The sequence below is a fragment of the Brassica napus genome, chromosome C3 (assembly GCF_020379485.1).
Source record: "Brassica napus cultivar Da-Ae chromosome C3, Da-Ae, whole genome shotgun sequence".
Classification (NCBI taxonomy): Eukaryota; Viridiplantae; Streptophyta; class Magnoliopsida; order Brassicales; family Brassicaceae; genus Brassica; species Brassica napus.
The window spans coordinates 34,693,952-34,707,078 of record NC_063446.1 but is presented as its reverse complement, the minus strand read 5'-3'; the positions used below and the strand labels follow the sequence as shown (position 1 = coordinate 34,707,078).

At 34.6% G+C, this 13,127-nt stretch overlaps 1 protein-coding gene across 3 annotated transcripts; it reads left to right on the top strand.

Annotated features, from left to right (window-relative positions):
* Nucleotides 1-2,740: 2,740 nt before the first annotated feature.
* LOC106439750 (probable disease resistance protein At1g59620) lies at nt 2,741-7,405 on the top strand. 3 transcript variants are annotated; one of them, XR_007320759.1, is made up of 6 exons: nt 2,741-3,254; nt 3,486-4,372; nt 4,518-4,664; nt 4,763-6,479; nt 6,586-6,742; nt 6,816-7,405. XR_007320759.1 is itself a non-coding variant. In XM_048751136.1 (5 exons), exons 2-4 carry the CDS (start codon nt 3,493-3,495, stop codon nt 6,466-6,468), a joined length of 2,733 nt encoding a protein of 910 aa, XP_048607093.1. In that variant the 5' UTR covers nt 2,741-3,254; nt 3,486-3,492; the 3' UTR covers nt 6,469-6,479; nt 6,586-7,405. The 3 variants fall into 3 exon arrangements, 1 of the variants encoding a protein (XP_048607093.1); XR_007320760.1 differs by having other exon boundaries at nt 2,741-4,372; XM_048751136.1 differs by having other exon boundaries at nt 6,586-7,405.
* The last annotated feature ends 5,722 nt before the right edge of the window (nt 7,406-13,127 follow it).

Here is a 13,127-nt window from a genome sequence, read left to right as displayed (position 1 = left end):
AGCATACGAATTCTCAATTCTCAAAGACATCCAAATCAGATCAATATAACATATCATACGGATTATTTAGGGTTTCTATTTAAAACAGATCAGATTACAAAACTATCAATCATAGCAGATGATATTAAACCTCACGAATCATGCAATCAGATCATTCGGATTTTAAACAAGTAAACCTCAATCAATCTATCAACCTATCGGATTATATAAGCAAAGTAAGCTAGCAACATATCGGATTTAATCAATGTTTTAACAGGCTGGTCGGTTTAAACAATTTTAAATCAGATGAACAATTAACCAAGCAGGATGAGAAAATAAATCTATCAATTTAATGGTCAAACAATTCTAGCAACATAGCACCAGATTCAATCAGATTTAAAACATCAATGATCAAAACCGAAAACAGTTTTGATTTCAAAATATTCGATTAGGGTTTTAATATGTGATTTGATAATTCTAGTATAATTAATTCTGATACTTATATTATTTAGGGTTTATAGATATAGGGTTAGGGTTTATCAGATTTTAACTTGTAAAAACCGATTTGGAGTTTTAATCATGTAGGAACATGATTTAGGGTTTGGGGTATCGAACTTTTAGAGCTTCGATTTACTCAATTAGGATTTTTGATCTATTACCCTATGGTTTTGATTCATAAAGATTAGGGTTTTAGGGTTTCATTCTTTATCAATCAATCCATGTTCGATTATGGGTTCTTAGGTTTTGAATTACCTTTTAACCTTAGATGATTGTTGAATCGAACCACCAAAGGAGTTGAGCCGCAAGCTGGACACGAACGGGACGCGAGCTGGAATGGATCGAGTCGCTTCTATCGGGTCGCGGGCGTCCTTTGTTGCTTGATCGGGAACGCCTTGATCGTCGGACACGAGCTGTCTGATGTTGTCGCGAACGAGGAAGAGGTCGCGTGCTGGAGCTGCTCTCGGGTCGTGAACGTCTGGGCTAGGATCAGGAACGCCTTGGGCTGAAGCTGGTCGGGGACGCGAGCTGGAACAGATGCGGGAACAAGAGACGCGATCGGGGTTTAGGGTTCGTCGGATCGCCGGCTAGGGTTAGGGTTTTAGGGTTTTTCGATTTGGGTATCAGCTTAAGGATTTAGAGTTTCGTGCTGATAACGTGTAGTGAAAGTAATGGAAAAATCTATCTTTATTCATAACATAGAGGTTCCTTATATGTTGCTAAAAAAAAAAGAGGTTCCTTATATAGAAGATTACACCGTCATAGATAAATGGAAAGATTACAAATCATAATCTCTTGGTTATGAGCCATCCACAATCTGGTTCATAACAGATAAGAATTTTTTGTTAAAACTTTTTTGTTATATCCCTTGTAAGTTGTCACAGAGGCAGATCACATATTCTTTATATATTAATTAATTGAGAATCATTACAACATCTTTTGGTAGCCAGATGATTCTTAGAATCTCTAGAAAAATAGGTTGGTCCATCTAAATATACAATAAGCTATTTATTAAACTAACCATAAATTCATTATTAATGTCATTCGTTATTTCCTTAAATAAAAATTATGGAATTACCTAATATGGCTAAAATCATTAAAAATATATATGGCAATTAATGATTTTTAATAATAAAGATTTGATAAAAAAATTAATGTATCTTTTATCATATTTGTTTAATTTTTAAACTATTAAAATAAATTAAACAACCATATTAGCCATATAATGAAAATTTAAATTTTTTTGTATATGATATTTTTCTGAATTTTTAAAAATGACTAAAAATTACTAATACTGCTAAAAGTCTTATATTCAAATTTTTTGATCCATGGTTTAATTTTTTTGTTATGAGAAGATACAAATAGTTACAAATCATATAAAATTTTATTTAAAAAGTATTAAGATTAATATATATATATATATATATTATTTTAAATTAAGCTATATACCATATAAAAGTACATAGATATTTAAATTTTGAAGATTTTTTTTTTATAAAAGCTTTCAACAAATATTGACAACTTTATTTCTAAAAATATTTTAAATTACTAAAACTATGAATCACATAATGAAAATTTTGTTATTAGCAATTTAAAGTTTTTGTTATAACATATACAGATGATCAAAAATAATCATATAAATAGAAAGCATCATTTAATAGATATTAATATTAAAAATATATTACATATATGCTAATATCATTTAAATTTAATTATGTACTATATCAAATAGAAAAAAATGTTGTTTGGATTTATAAAAATTATTTATATGTTCACATCAATACATAGTTACTGATTTTTTTTTATTATTCAATATATATTTATTATTTAATAATATATAAAAAACATATAATACATAAAATAATTTTTATCTAAAATGTTAATCTCACGCGGATTTTAACGTAGTTTATATGATAAAAGAATCGGTAGAAATGCGTTGGCTAAAGAGACGTTTACAATAAACAAATAATAATAGTTGGAAAGATGTATATTTGGTGAGTAGTCATACTAAGTTTAGACTAAAATTATGTTATTTTATTCGCGGAAAATGCTTGGAATTTTCAAGAGCCTGTTTCGGATTTGAGTTGCAATAGAACTCGTCCTTTCGTGATTATAATTGAGCTGCAATAGAACTCGTCCTCAGGAGCTCACTCTAGTTGTTTTCCTCTGTCGGCCATGAAGTGTTTAGGAGTATCTACATGTTTGATGCTTAAGATGAACTTATTAGTATCTGTGGGTTCCTTTTCTTAATTTTTTATTTATGCAAACTTCGAAATCTTTTATGAAATCCTGGGGGGTTAATCTATCTACTGAGGAGGGCGCTCCCGATCTTCCTATAGAACAAAATAGTTATGATAGCTGCATTATTTTAGCATTCATCACCCAGTGATTATCATAGTCATGTGTTATCTTCCTGTCAAACTTCTAACGAAGTGATTTGCATTTCCTATCTTTTATTTAGTTAGACAAAAGATGTAACGGGTGGACCAATTCAACTTAGAGATATAAATCCTTTCTTTCCTTTTCTTTCAACGAAATTGTGAAACGAGACGTGGCAAGTAGGAAGTGGCTACCAAAAAAAAATGTAATGTTTCTAAAGACTTTTTGCCAAAGTATTTGGATTCACACGCTATTTTGACTACGGTTGGTTTGACACTTGACACTGACAGTGTTAACTTGGAGTCAACTCTTATAATCGATCTTGAGCAAGATTTAACCAAGACAACTAAACACCACTTTTTCGACAGATCAGTTGGAAGAAAAGCGATTCCCAAGAGGTGACTATTATTTTTATTTCTTTAGTTTTCTCATTTCTTGTCAAAGAAAGGGCTTTGATATTGCATTTTGCAAATTTTCTTTTATCTCAATTAGTTCATGTCTCTTTAGAAAGTTATGAGTACACTAATTCTGTAAATTTTGCCAAAAAAAAATATGATCTTTAAACTCCCCGTCCTGGATTTCCTCTAGTTTGATATAAATATACTATTTCTACTTCCATGATTTAGCAGGAGACATATGGCTGAGACACTTTTGTCGTTTGGAGTTCAGAAGCTTTGGGAGCTTCTTGTCCGAGAATCTGATCGATTTAAGGAAGTTAACGAGCAACTTACTGTACTGAAAAGTGATGTCAACTTGCTTAGGTCCTTTTTGAAAGATGTAGATGCCAAGAAACATGCAAGTTCAGTGGTTAGAAACTGTGTGGAAGAGATCAAGGAAATCGTTTTCGACGCTGAGGATGTAATCGAAACGTTTCTTCTAAAGAAAGAACTTGGACGAACAAGTGGCATCAGGAAGCGCATGAGAAGACTTGCTTTCACCATAGCGGATCGCAGGGAACTTGTGTCTCAGATGGAAGGCATAAGTAAGAGAATCTCCAAGGTGATCCGAAACATGCAAAGTTTTGGGGTGCAACAGAGGATTGTTGATGGCAGCGGGTATTCAGACACTATCCAAGAAAAACAAAGGGAGATGAGACATACTTTTCCTAGCGACAACGAAAGCCATCTTGTGGGTTTGGAGGAAAAGGTGAAGGAATTGGTTGGCTATTTGGTAGAAGAAGAGAGCATTCAAGTGGTTTCTATATGTGGGATGGGCGGTATTGGCAAAACTACCCTGGCTCGCCAAGTTTTTAGTCATGAGATGGTTAAGAAACATTTTGATGGAGTTGTGTGGGTTTGTGTGTCACAACAGTTTACACGAAAATATGTGTGGCAGACTATCTTTCAGAGGTTTAGTTCCAATCACGATGAACACAGAGGGTCAGATATGACTGAAGATGAGCTTCAAGACAAACTTTTTCGACTACTCGAAACTAGCAAATCTTTGATTGTCCTGGATGATATGTGGAGAGAAGATGATTGGGACAATATAAAGCATGTGTTTCCACCAACTAAAGGTAAAACATCTGCTGTTTGTTGTTATTATCTTTTCTAAAAATTGATTTATGAAGATATATATATATATATATAGAGCATTGCAAGACACATTCTGGCGATATATTTTCTTTGTTTAGGAATTATAACTTGAGAAATATATTTCAGGATGGAAGGTTTTATTTACTTCTCGCAACGAGAATGTTGCACTACGCGCAGATACAGAATGCGTAACTTTCAAACTAAAGTGCTTAACCCCCAAAAAAAGTTGGACACTTTTTCGGAGGATAGCTTTTCCTAGGAAAGACACATCAGGTAAGATTTTACGTAACAACAACTAACCTCTCTTTTTTATGTCTTGTTGCATTAAATCTTTATCTTAAATCCCAAATATTACGTGGGATGTTGTGCAGAGTTTAAGGTTGATGTAGACATGTTAGAGATGGGCAAGAAAATGATAAAACATTGTGGAGGACTACCATTGGCTGTCAAAGTGTTAGGAGGCTTGTTAGCTGCCCAACCCACTTTAAGTGAATGGAAAAGGGTTTATGAGAATATTGGATCCGACTTGGCAGGAAGAACTAGTTTTAATGATGGATATTGCAATTCAGTTCATAGTGTACTGTCTCTAAGCTTCGAAGAGTTGCCTACTTTTTTGAAACATTACTTTCTCTACCTCGTCCATTTTCCCAGAGATTATCAAATCAGTGTGGAGAATTTATCCTATTATTGGGCTGCAGAAGGAATACCAAGGCCGAGTTATTCCGAGGGAGCGACAATTGAAGAAGTCGCAGAGGGGTACATAGCAGACTTGGTGAAGAGAAACATGGTTATTTCTGAAAAAAATGCTTCTACTTCAAAATTTGAAACATGTCACTTGCATGACATGATGAGAGAAGTTTGTCTGCTTAAAACTGAAGAAGAGAACTTCCTACAAATTGTTCACGGTTCATCGTCAACTGCATACTCTAAATCTTATCGTAAATCTCGCAGACTCGCTGTACATCGTCCTGATGAAACATTTAGTATGGAGAAGGAAGTGAATAGTCCAAGCCTTAGGTCTCTCTTGTTTATTTGGGGTTCAAACTGGAAGGCATCAGGTTTATTCTTTGAAAGGCTACAATTGATGAGGGTTTTGGATCTCTCTAGAGCGCATTTTGAAGGAGGGAAGATACCATCTAGCATTGGAAAGCTCATCCATTTAAGATATCTAAGTTTATATAAAGCGCATGTATCTCGTCTACCTTCTTCAATGCGGAATCTGAAGCAGCTGGTCTATTTAAACTTATGCTTATATGCGAGATATCCACTTTATGTGCCAAACATTTTTAAAGGGATGCAAGAATTGAGATACCTTTCATTACCTTCAGGGAGAATGCATGATAAGACAAAGTTGGAATTAGGTAACCTAATCAACTTGGAGACGTTGAAGTTCTTCTCAACAAAGCATAGCAGTGTGACGGATCTTCACTGTATGACAAGGCTAAGGAATCTCTTAATCATATTCAACGAAGAGGGGTGTACTATGGAAACGCTATCTTCGTCTCTAAGTAAACTGAGACATCTGGAAAGTCTTAGCATAGATTACAATCATTTCAAGGTTTTTGCTCCCACAGATGATGAAAAAGGATTTGTTTTGGGTTGTATCCATCTAAAAAAGCTGGAGTTGTGTGTATACATGCCAGGGTTACCTGATGAGAAGCACCTTCCTTCTCACCTTACAACCATATCTCTAACTGGTTGTCGTTTGAAAGAGGATCCAATGCTGATTCTAGAGAAGTTGTCACACTTGAAAGAGGTTGATTTAGGGAAAAGATCATTCTGTGGGAAGAGAATGGTTTGCTCGAGGGGTGGGTTTCCTCAGTTGCAGATGCTATTATTTCTTGGATTACATGAGTGGGAAGAGTGGATAGTAGAAGAAGGTTCAATGCCCCTTCTTCATACTCTCGATGTTAGTTATTCTGCAAAATTAAAAGAGGTTCCTAATGGGATACAATTTCTCACTTCTTTAAAAGATCTGTGTATGGGAGAGGAATGGAAGAAGAGACTATCAGAAGGAGGAGAAGATTATTACAAAGTCCAACACGTCATTTCTGTTCGGTTTGGAGGGAAAGGTTGATTTTATACTAGGTAAAATATTATTACCACACATCTAAAAATTTGAGGGGAAAATTTGTTGTCTTGATGAGTTTGTTGTGTGTAATCAGACCTACGATTTCTGTCTTCATGTCTGCAGGGAGACTATCCTGCGTCGATTAGGAACCTTAGCCTCACCGACTGGATATTGTCTCCATCCACTAATCAATGCTCATTGTCCACTAATCATTGCTTTTCCATCGTCCATCGTCCATCGTCCACGTCATTGATCTGACCATCGATCTATCACCATACAAGTAAGGTCCACTTTGTCCCTACCTCAATACAGATCCAAAAGATATTAAACTGGGAATAATTCATTGTCCCCAGCTCCAACCAATAGCAATGGCAGTGGCAGGTAGCAGTATCCAGGGGGCCGACCCTGGGCTAAATCTGGTAAAACCCATGTTTTAGGCACCAAATTATGTTATAGTTTTAAGGGGTAGCAAAATTGTTAAACTTCATTGTGGTATAGTGGTTCGGACTATTACTTTAGAGTAAACATGGAGTGTTCGAAGTCTTAAATGCACACATCACATACTAAACAGGTGAACATATTCTATGTGTTTCTTATGGATCAAACTTTCTCTGCAGTCCTTTGTTTTTTTTGTCACAATTTTCCCGGGTTGTCGATTTCTTAGGTTTTGGATTAAAGAGGCTACGATCCACGGAAAGATCATGAGTCTCGTGTGTGAATTGTGCCTCTCTCTATAAACATTCATTTAAAAATGAATGGTATGTGATATGGTAAAGTAGAATTCTCATTTTATGTACCTTTAAAATCAGACTGAACAGAAAAGTTTGTCTATTCTCTTCCTTTTTTGCATCCAGTCTGCAGATGTATGTTAAAGCTTTTTACCTCAAATTCCTTTGTGTATTTTTATCCGATTCCAAAGAATGGAGTCAGGGTTCCACCTGAATTAAGGGGATATTGTGATGCCAATGCAACTAACAAGTAAGCATTTACTATTTTCTTATAAGCTCATTCCTTTTTCTATTGAAAATGGGACAAAAACATTATAACATTTTATTTGAAAGTATTGATCCGTGGTGAATAGATGGGAAGTGTGTCCAAATTCTCCCGAAACCACTTAGATACAAATTATACAAAGAAACAAATTAAAAATTTGGAAACATTTAAACAACCAGCACATATTAGGCCTGGGAGGATCGGGTATCTGGGCAATTTTAAGGTATCCGGATCCGGATCCTTATCTGGCGGATCCATAATTTTACTATCCTTATCCGGATCCGGGGTTCTCGGATACCCGGATGTCGGATATCCTTCTAAAAATTGTAATATCCGGCGGATATCCGGATCCGGATTTGGATCCTTAAAATAAATAAAAAATAATATTAATTTATATATAAAATATTAACAATATTTTTTTAAAAAATATATAATGTCTTTAATTATTTCTATGTATAATATTACAAAATTTACATAAATTTTATATATACTATTATAAAAATAAAAATATATTAAATAAAATTAATTTTTATATATAGATATTACTATTTTTGAAATATTTATTAATAAAACTTACGGATCCGTATCCAGACTTAAAAATTAAGATATCCGGATCCGGATCCGGCATTTTACTATCCGGATCCGGATTCGGCCCCTCCGGATATCCGGATTTTCGGATCGGATCCGGATCGAATCTCGGATCGAATTCGGATCTCGGATAAAAGTCCCAGGCCTAGCACATATGCTCTATTAACAAATTCATAAATAATAAGTTACTAGATTAAGAGTCGCGCCTTGTGCAGGATAAACATTATGTTCAAATTATTTTTACGTATTTTTTTTAATTTTTTACATATAAAAAAAAATTAATATATATTAAATAATTGAAATTCAGTAACTATTATGTATATAATTAAGTTGGCGCAAACACATAAATCAAAACAATAACTCTGGTTTATTTACCATATTTAAGGTAAATAAATCCAAATAATCACTTTTGTCTATTTATATGGTATATAATTAAATTTAATTGATACTAACATATGTAGTATATTTTCATATAAGTATCTATTAAATAAGGCTTCATATTCATATTTTTATTATCACTTGTATCTTCTTAGATCATTGATAACCAGATTTTCAATATGAAACTTTTAATAGTTTTAGTAATTTATAATCATCTTAAAAATTTAATGTAAATTTAAAAATTAAAATATTAAGTTCTCAATGTTTGTTCAATGCAAATTTTGAAATTAAAATATTATGTCTTTTCTATGGTATATATTTTAATTTACAGGATTTTAAAATTATGTAATTTAATCTGAAAATTTATTTAACGAGACTTTATACTCATATGGTTTTAAGATTATTTCTATTTTGTTGTAACAAAAAATCTAATCACTAATCACAAAAGTTTCAATGTCACACTTTAACAGTTTTTAATCTAGACCACCGTTGAAAATATTTACATATATTAATTGTAAACTAAAATTTTAAAGCAGGAAAAAAATGGAGTTAGAATGAACCATATATAAAAATATTCAAAGACGAGTAAAAAAATGTAAAACAACAAACCAGATTAAGGAAAGAAAAATGGCTAGAATAAAAAGAAAAAAAGGCACACCAATTTATACATATCTTAAATTACTACATTATAAATAAATGGAAAAATTTTCAATCAAATAATAAATAATGTCTATTACATTTCAAATATAATTATTATTTTTATTACCGAAGAACATCAAAAATTAAAAATTAAACATCCTACATTAAAACTTTAATAAAATAACAGAAAATAAAGGAACATAATTAAAACACTAAAAATAATAAACAAATCCGCGTGGACAAAAACCTAGTTTTTTTTTTATCAACTGGACAAAAACCTAGTTCATAAAAAGAAAAGAGGTGGAGAAATAAAGTGCATGAAGGCATGCACTTATAAGTTTCAGTTATATATGAATATGACTGTAAAGGGAAATCTTCGCCACCTTTGCATTCATTTCATGGCACCCTCTCCACCAAAGGCCATCATTACACTCGTTTGATTACAGTTCACTGTTTCCTAAAATTTATATTTATTTTCTGACACCACCATTAGACTTGGTTACTTTTCATTAACAATTAGTTATGTTACAAAACACTGTTATATACAGATGAAAATGATTAAGTGAGTAGCGTGTACCAAACTAGCCATAATCGATCAACCAATGTAGTTGAAACGTTATTAACAAATAGTAATAATATCCTCGATCAACCAATGTTGTTGTTGATAATTGTTAACAAATTGTAATTGAATTTCAGTTAATTTTGATAAAACAATCGTAATAAACAACTCATTGTATAATTATTTTTTTTCCGGCTAAAAGATTTTATTAATTATTGTCAGTACAAATATTGTTGTACAAAAAACCTCGACAAGATTGGAACAAACTCCAATCAGTCGGAGAAATAATAGATTTTTTTGCTAGTAAGTCAGCACAACCATTATGTTGACGATGAACATGCACATATGATGTTGAGAGAAATCGAGACTTCCATGCAATGACTGAGTTGACCAACTGTTGACAACGAGAACTATAGGCTTCCCCTTTTATGTATTTAAGGATACTGAGATTATCTCCTTCGAATATGACGCTCCTATAACCTAACGATGAGCATGCTTGCATTGACCAAATCAGTGCAGACAATTCCGACTCCATAACTGTTGATCGTCCTTCAAATTTTCTCATTCCAGCTTCTAAAAGAGTACCATGTTTATTACGGATTAACCAACCCATTCCAGAGTCGTGAGGACCTTCATGGTGAGCAGCGTCGTAGTTACATTTGACCTAACCTGAAGGGGGTGGAGACTAATGAGACCGAATGTTTCCAGATCGGGTTATTTGCGTAGAATTAGTTATTTGCGATGAAACTGTAAAATCCAACCATTCCTTTAAATCTGTCCGGGCTTTGGAGATAACTTCATCCGCTGTATATTGAATTTTGTTGAACAGTAGATCATTCCTACATTTCCATAATCTCCAAACCACCCAGAATGTTAATAATTTTTGCTCATCTGGGAGATTATTATTTGATGCAAAGGAGAAAATAGTTTCCAACTTATTCAAAAGAGAGTCATTGGCCGTGGTTAAAGAAACTGGTGAACCTGAGAGACGCCAGACTTTTTGTGAGAAAAGGCAAGTGAAGAAAGCATGATCACTCGATTCATTGTTATCACAGCATCTTGGACAAGTAGGATCAACTGGAATGTGCCGATGACGAAGATTTTCTTTAACAGCTACAATTCTTGAACCAATTTTCCAGAAGAAATGTTTAAGTTTGGGAGGGATCGGTGCTGACCAGATCTTTTTTGTTAAGGCAGGAGAAGAAGCAAGTGGTGGTGGAACAATTTCTGCATCTTGAGTTGTAGTTATATAATGATAGCCAGACTTGACAGAGTAATTCCCATCGAGCGTATAAGGCCAGATAATGCCATCAGTGGCTGGTTGATAGGGTAAATAAACTTTCTGGATGAGAGGTATATCAGTCTGTTCAATCAGATCACGAATGACTTCCAAGTCCCACTGATTTGAAATTGGGTCACACTACAAGAAAACACATGCTTAACGACGAAAATTAACAAGGAAAAACAATCCTCGTAAATTTGCGTCGAGTTTACGACGAATTTACGTGAAAAACTAAAGTCATCGTTATTTCCTCGTAACGTAACGACAAAACTGTTTCGTCGTAAAGTGGATGTAATTTTACGAGTATTTTACGAGGAAAAACTATTTCCTCGTAAATACGACGTAAACTTTGCGTGGTATTTACGAGGGAATAGTTTACGTGTATTTAGCGAGGAAATTTTTGAATCCACCAACTTCATAGGTGTTACACGTTTTTTTTGCCCACCTAATTAATTTTCGTCGTAAATTCATAGCAAAATTACAACTACCAGATTCGAATTTTCCTATAAATATGGATGTTTGAACATCATTTTAAACACACCAACAACAAAAAACGTGAAAGAAAAAAAATGGCTGGCTCCGGGACTATTTACGAGTTGCGGAAGTGGATGTATATGCATAGAGATGCTAACGGGAGAGTGACGAAAGAATACCTTGCGGGTCTGGAGACATTTATGCATCAAGCAGATTCAACACCGCTCGCCCAAGAAAGTGGTAAGATGTTCTGTCCTTGTCGGAAATGCAACAATTCGAAACTGGCAAACCGTGAAAATGTTTGGAAGCATTTAATAAATAGAGGTTTCACGGCAAATTACTATATCTGGTTTCAACATGGAGAAGGTTTTAATTATGATCAGAATGAAGCTAGTAGTAGTAATAGCAATTTTCAGGAAAAAGAACCGGTTGATCATCATTTGCATAATGAACATAGTTACCATCAGGAGGAGATGGTAGATTATGATAGGGTTCATGATATGGTAGCTGATGCATTCGTAGCTCATGATGAAGATGAAGAACCTAATATAGATGCAAAAAAGTTTTACGAAATGTTAAACGCGGCGAATCAACCACTTTACAGTGGTTGTAGAGAAGGTCTCTCTAAATTGTCGTTAGCTGCTAGAATGATGAATATTAAAACTGATCACAATCTACCTGAAAGTTGCATGAACGAATGGGCGGACTTGTTTAAAGAGTATTTGCCGGAAGACAATGTGTCTGCTGATTCTTATTATGAGATTCAGAAACTGGTTTATAGTCTTGGGTTGCCTTCGGAGATGATAGATGTTTGCATCGACAACTGCATGATCTATTGGGGAGATGATGAGAAGCTAGAAGAATGTCGATTCTGCAAGAAGCCACGATTCAAGCCGCAAGGACGGGGACGTAATAGGGTACCGTACCAAAGGATGTGGTACCTACCAATTACAGACAGATTGAAAAGATTGTATCAATCAGAGCAGACTGCTGGAAAGATGAGATGGCATGCCGAGCATACTCAGACGGATGGTGAGATGACTCATCCATCAGATGCAAGAGCCTGGAAACATTTCAACAAAGTACATCCAGATTTCGCTAGCAATATCCGGAATGTGTATCTCGGATTATGCACAGATGGATTTAGTCCGTTCGGAATGTCAGGGAGACAATATTCATTGTGGCCAGTCTTTCTTACTCCATACAACCTGCCACCGGAGATGTGCATGCAACGGGAGTTACTATTCTTGACCATATTAATACCTGGTCCGAACCATCCAAAAAGGTCCCTGGATGTTTTCCTACAACCACTGATAAAAGAGTTGAAGGATTTGTGGTCAACAGGGGTGAGGACGTATGACTGTTCAACGAAGACGAATTTTACGATGCGAGCGATGCTTTTGTGGACCATAAGTGATTTCCCTGCCTATGGGATGTTGTCTGGATGGACTACACATGGGAGATTAGCTTGTCCATATTGTAATGGAACGACAGATGCGTTTCAACTGAAGAATGGTAGGAAGACAAGTTGGTTTGATTGTCACCGTCGATTTCTTCCCATTGGCCATCCTTACCGAAGAAACAAGAATTTGTTTAGGCACAAAAGGGTTGTGAGAGACACTCCTCCTCCATATCTAACTGGAGAACAAATTGAAGCGCAAATCGACTACTACGGAGCTAACGAAACAGTTCGTTGGGGTGGTAATTGGCATGTCCCTCGTAATATGCCAGATTCTTACGGTGTTCATCACA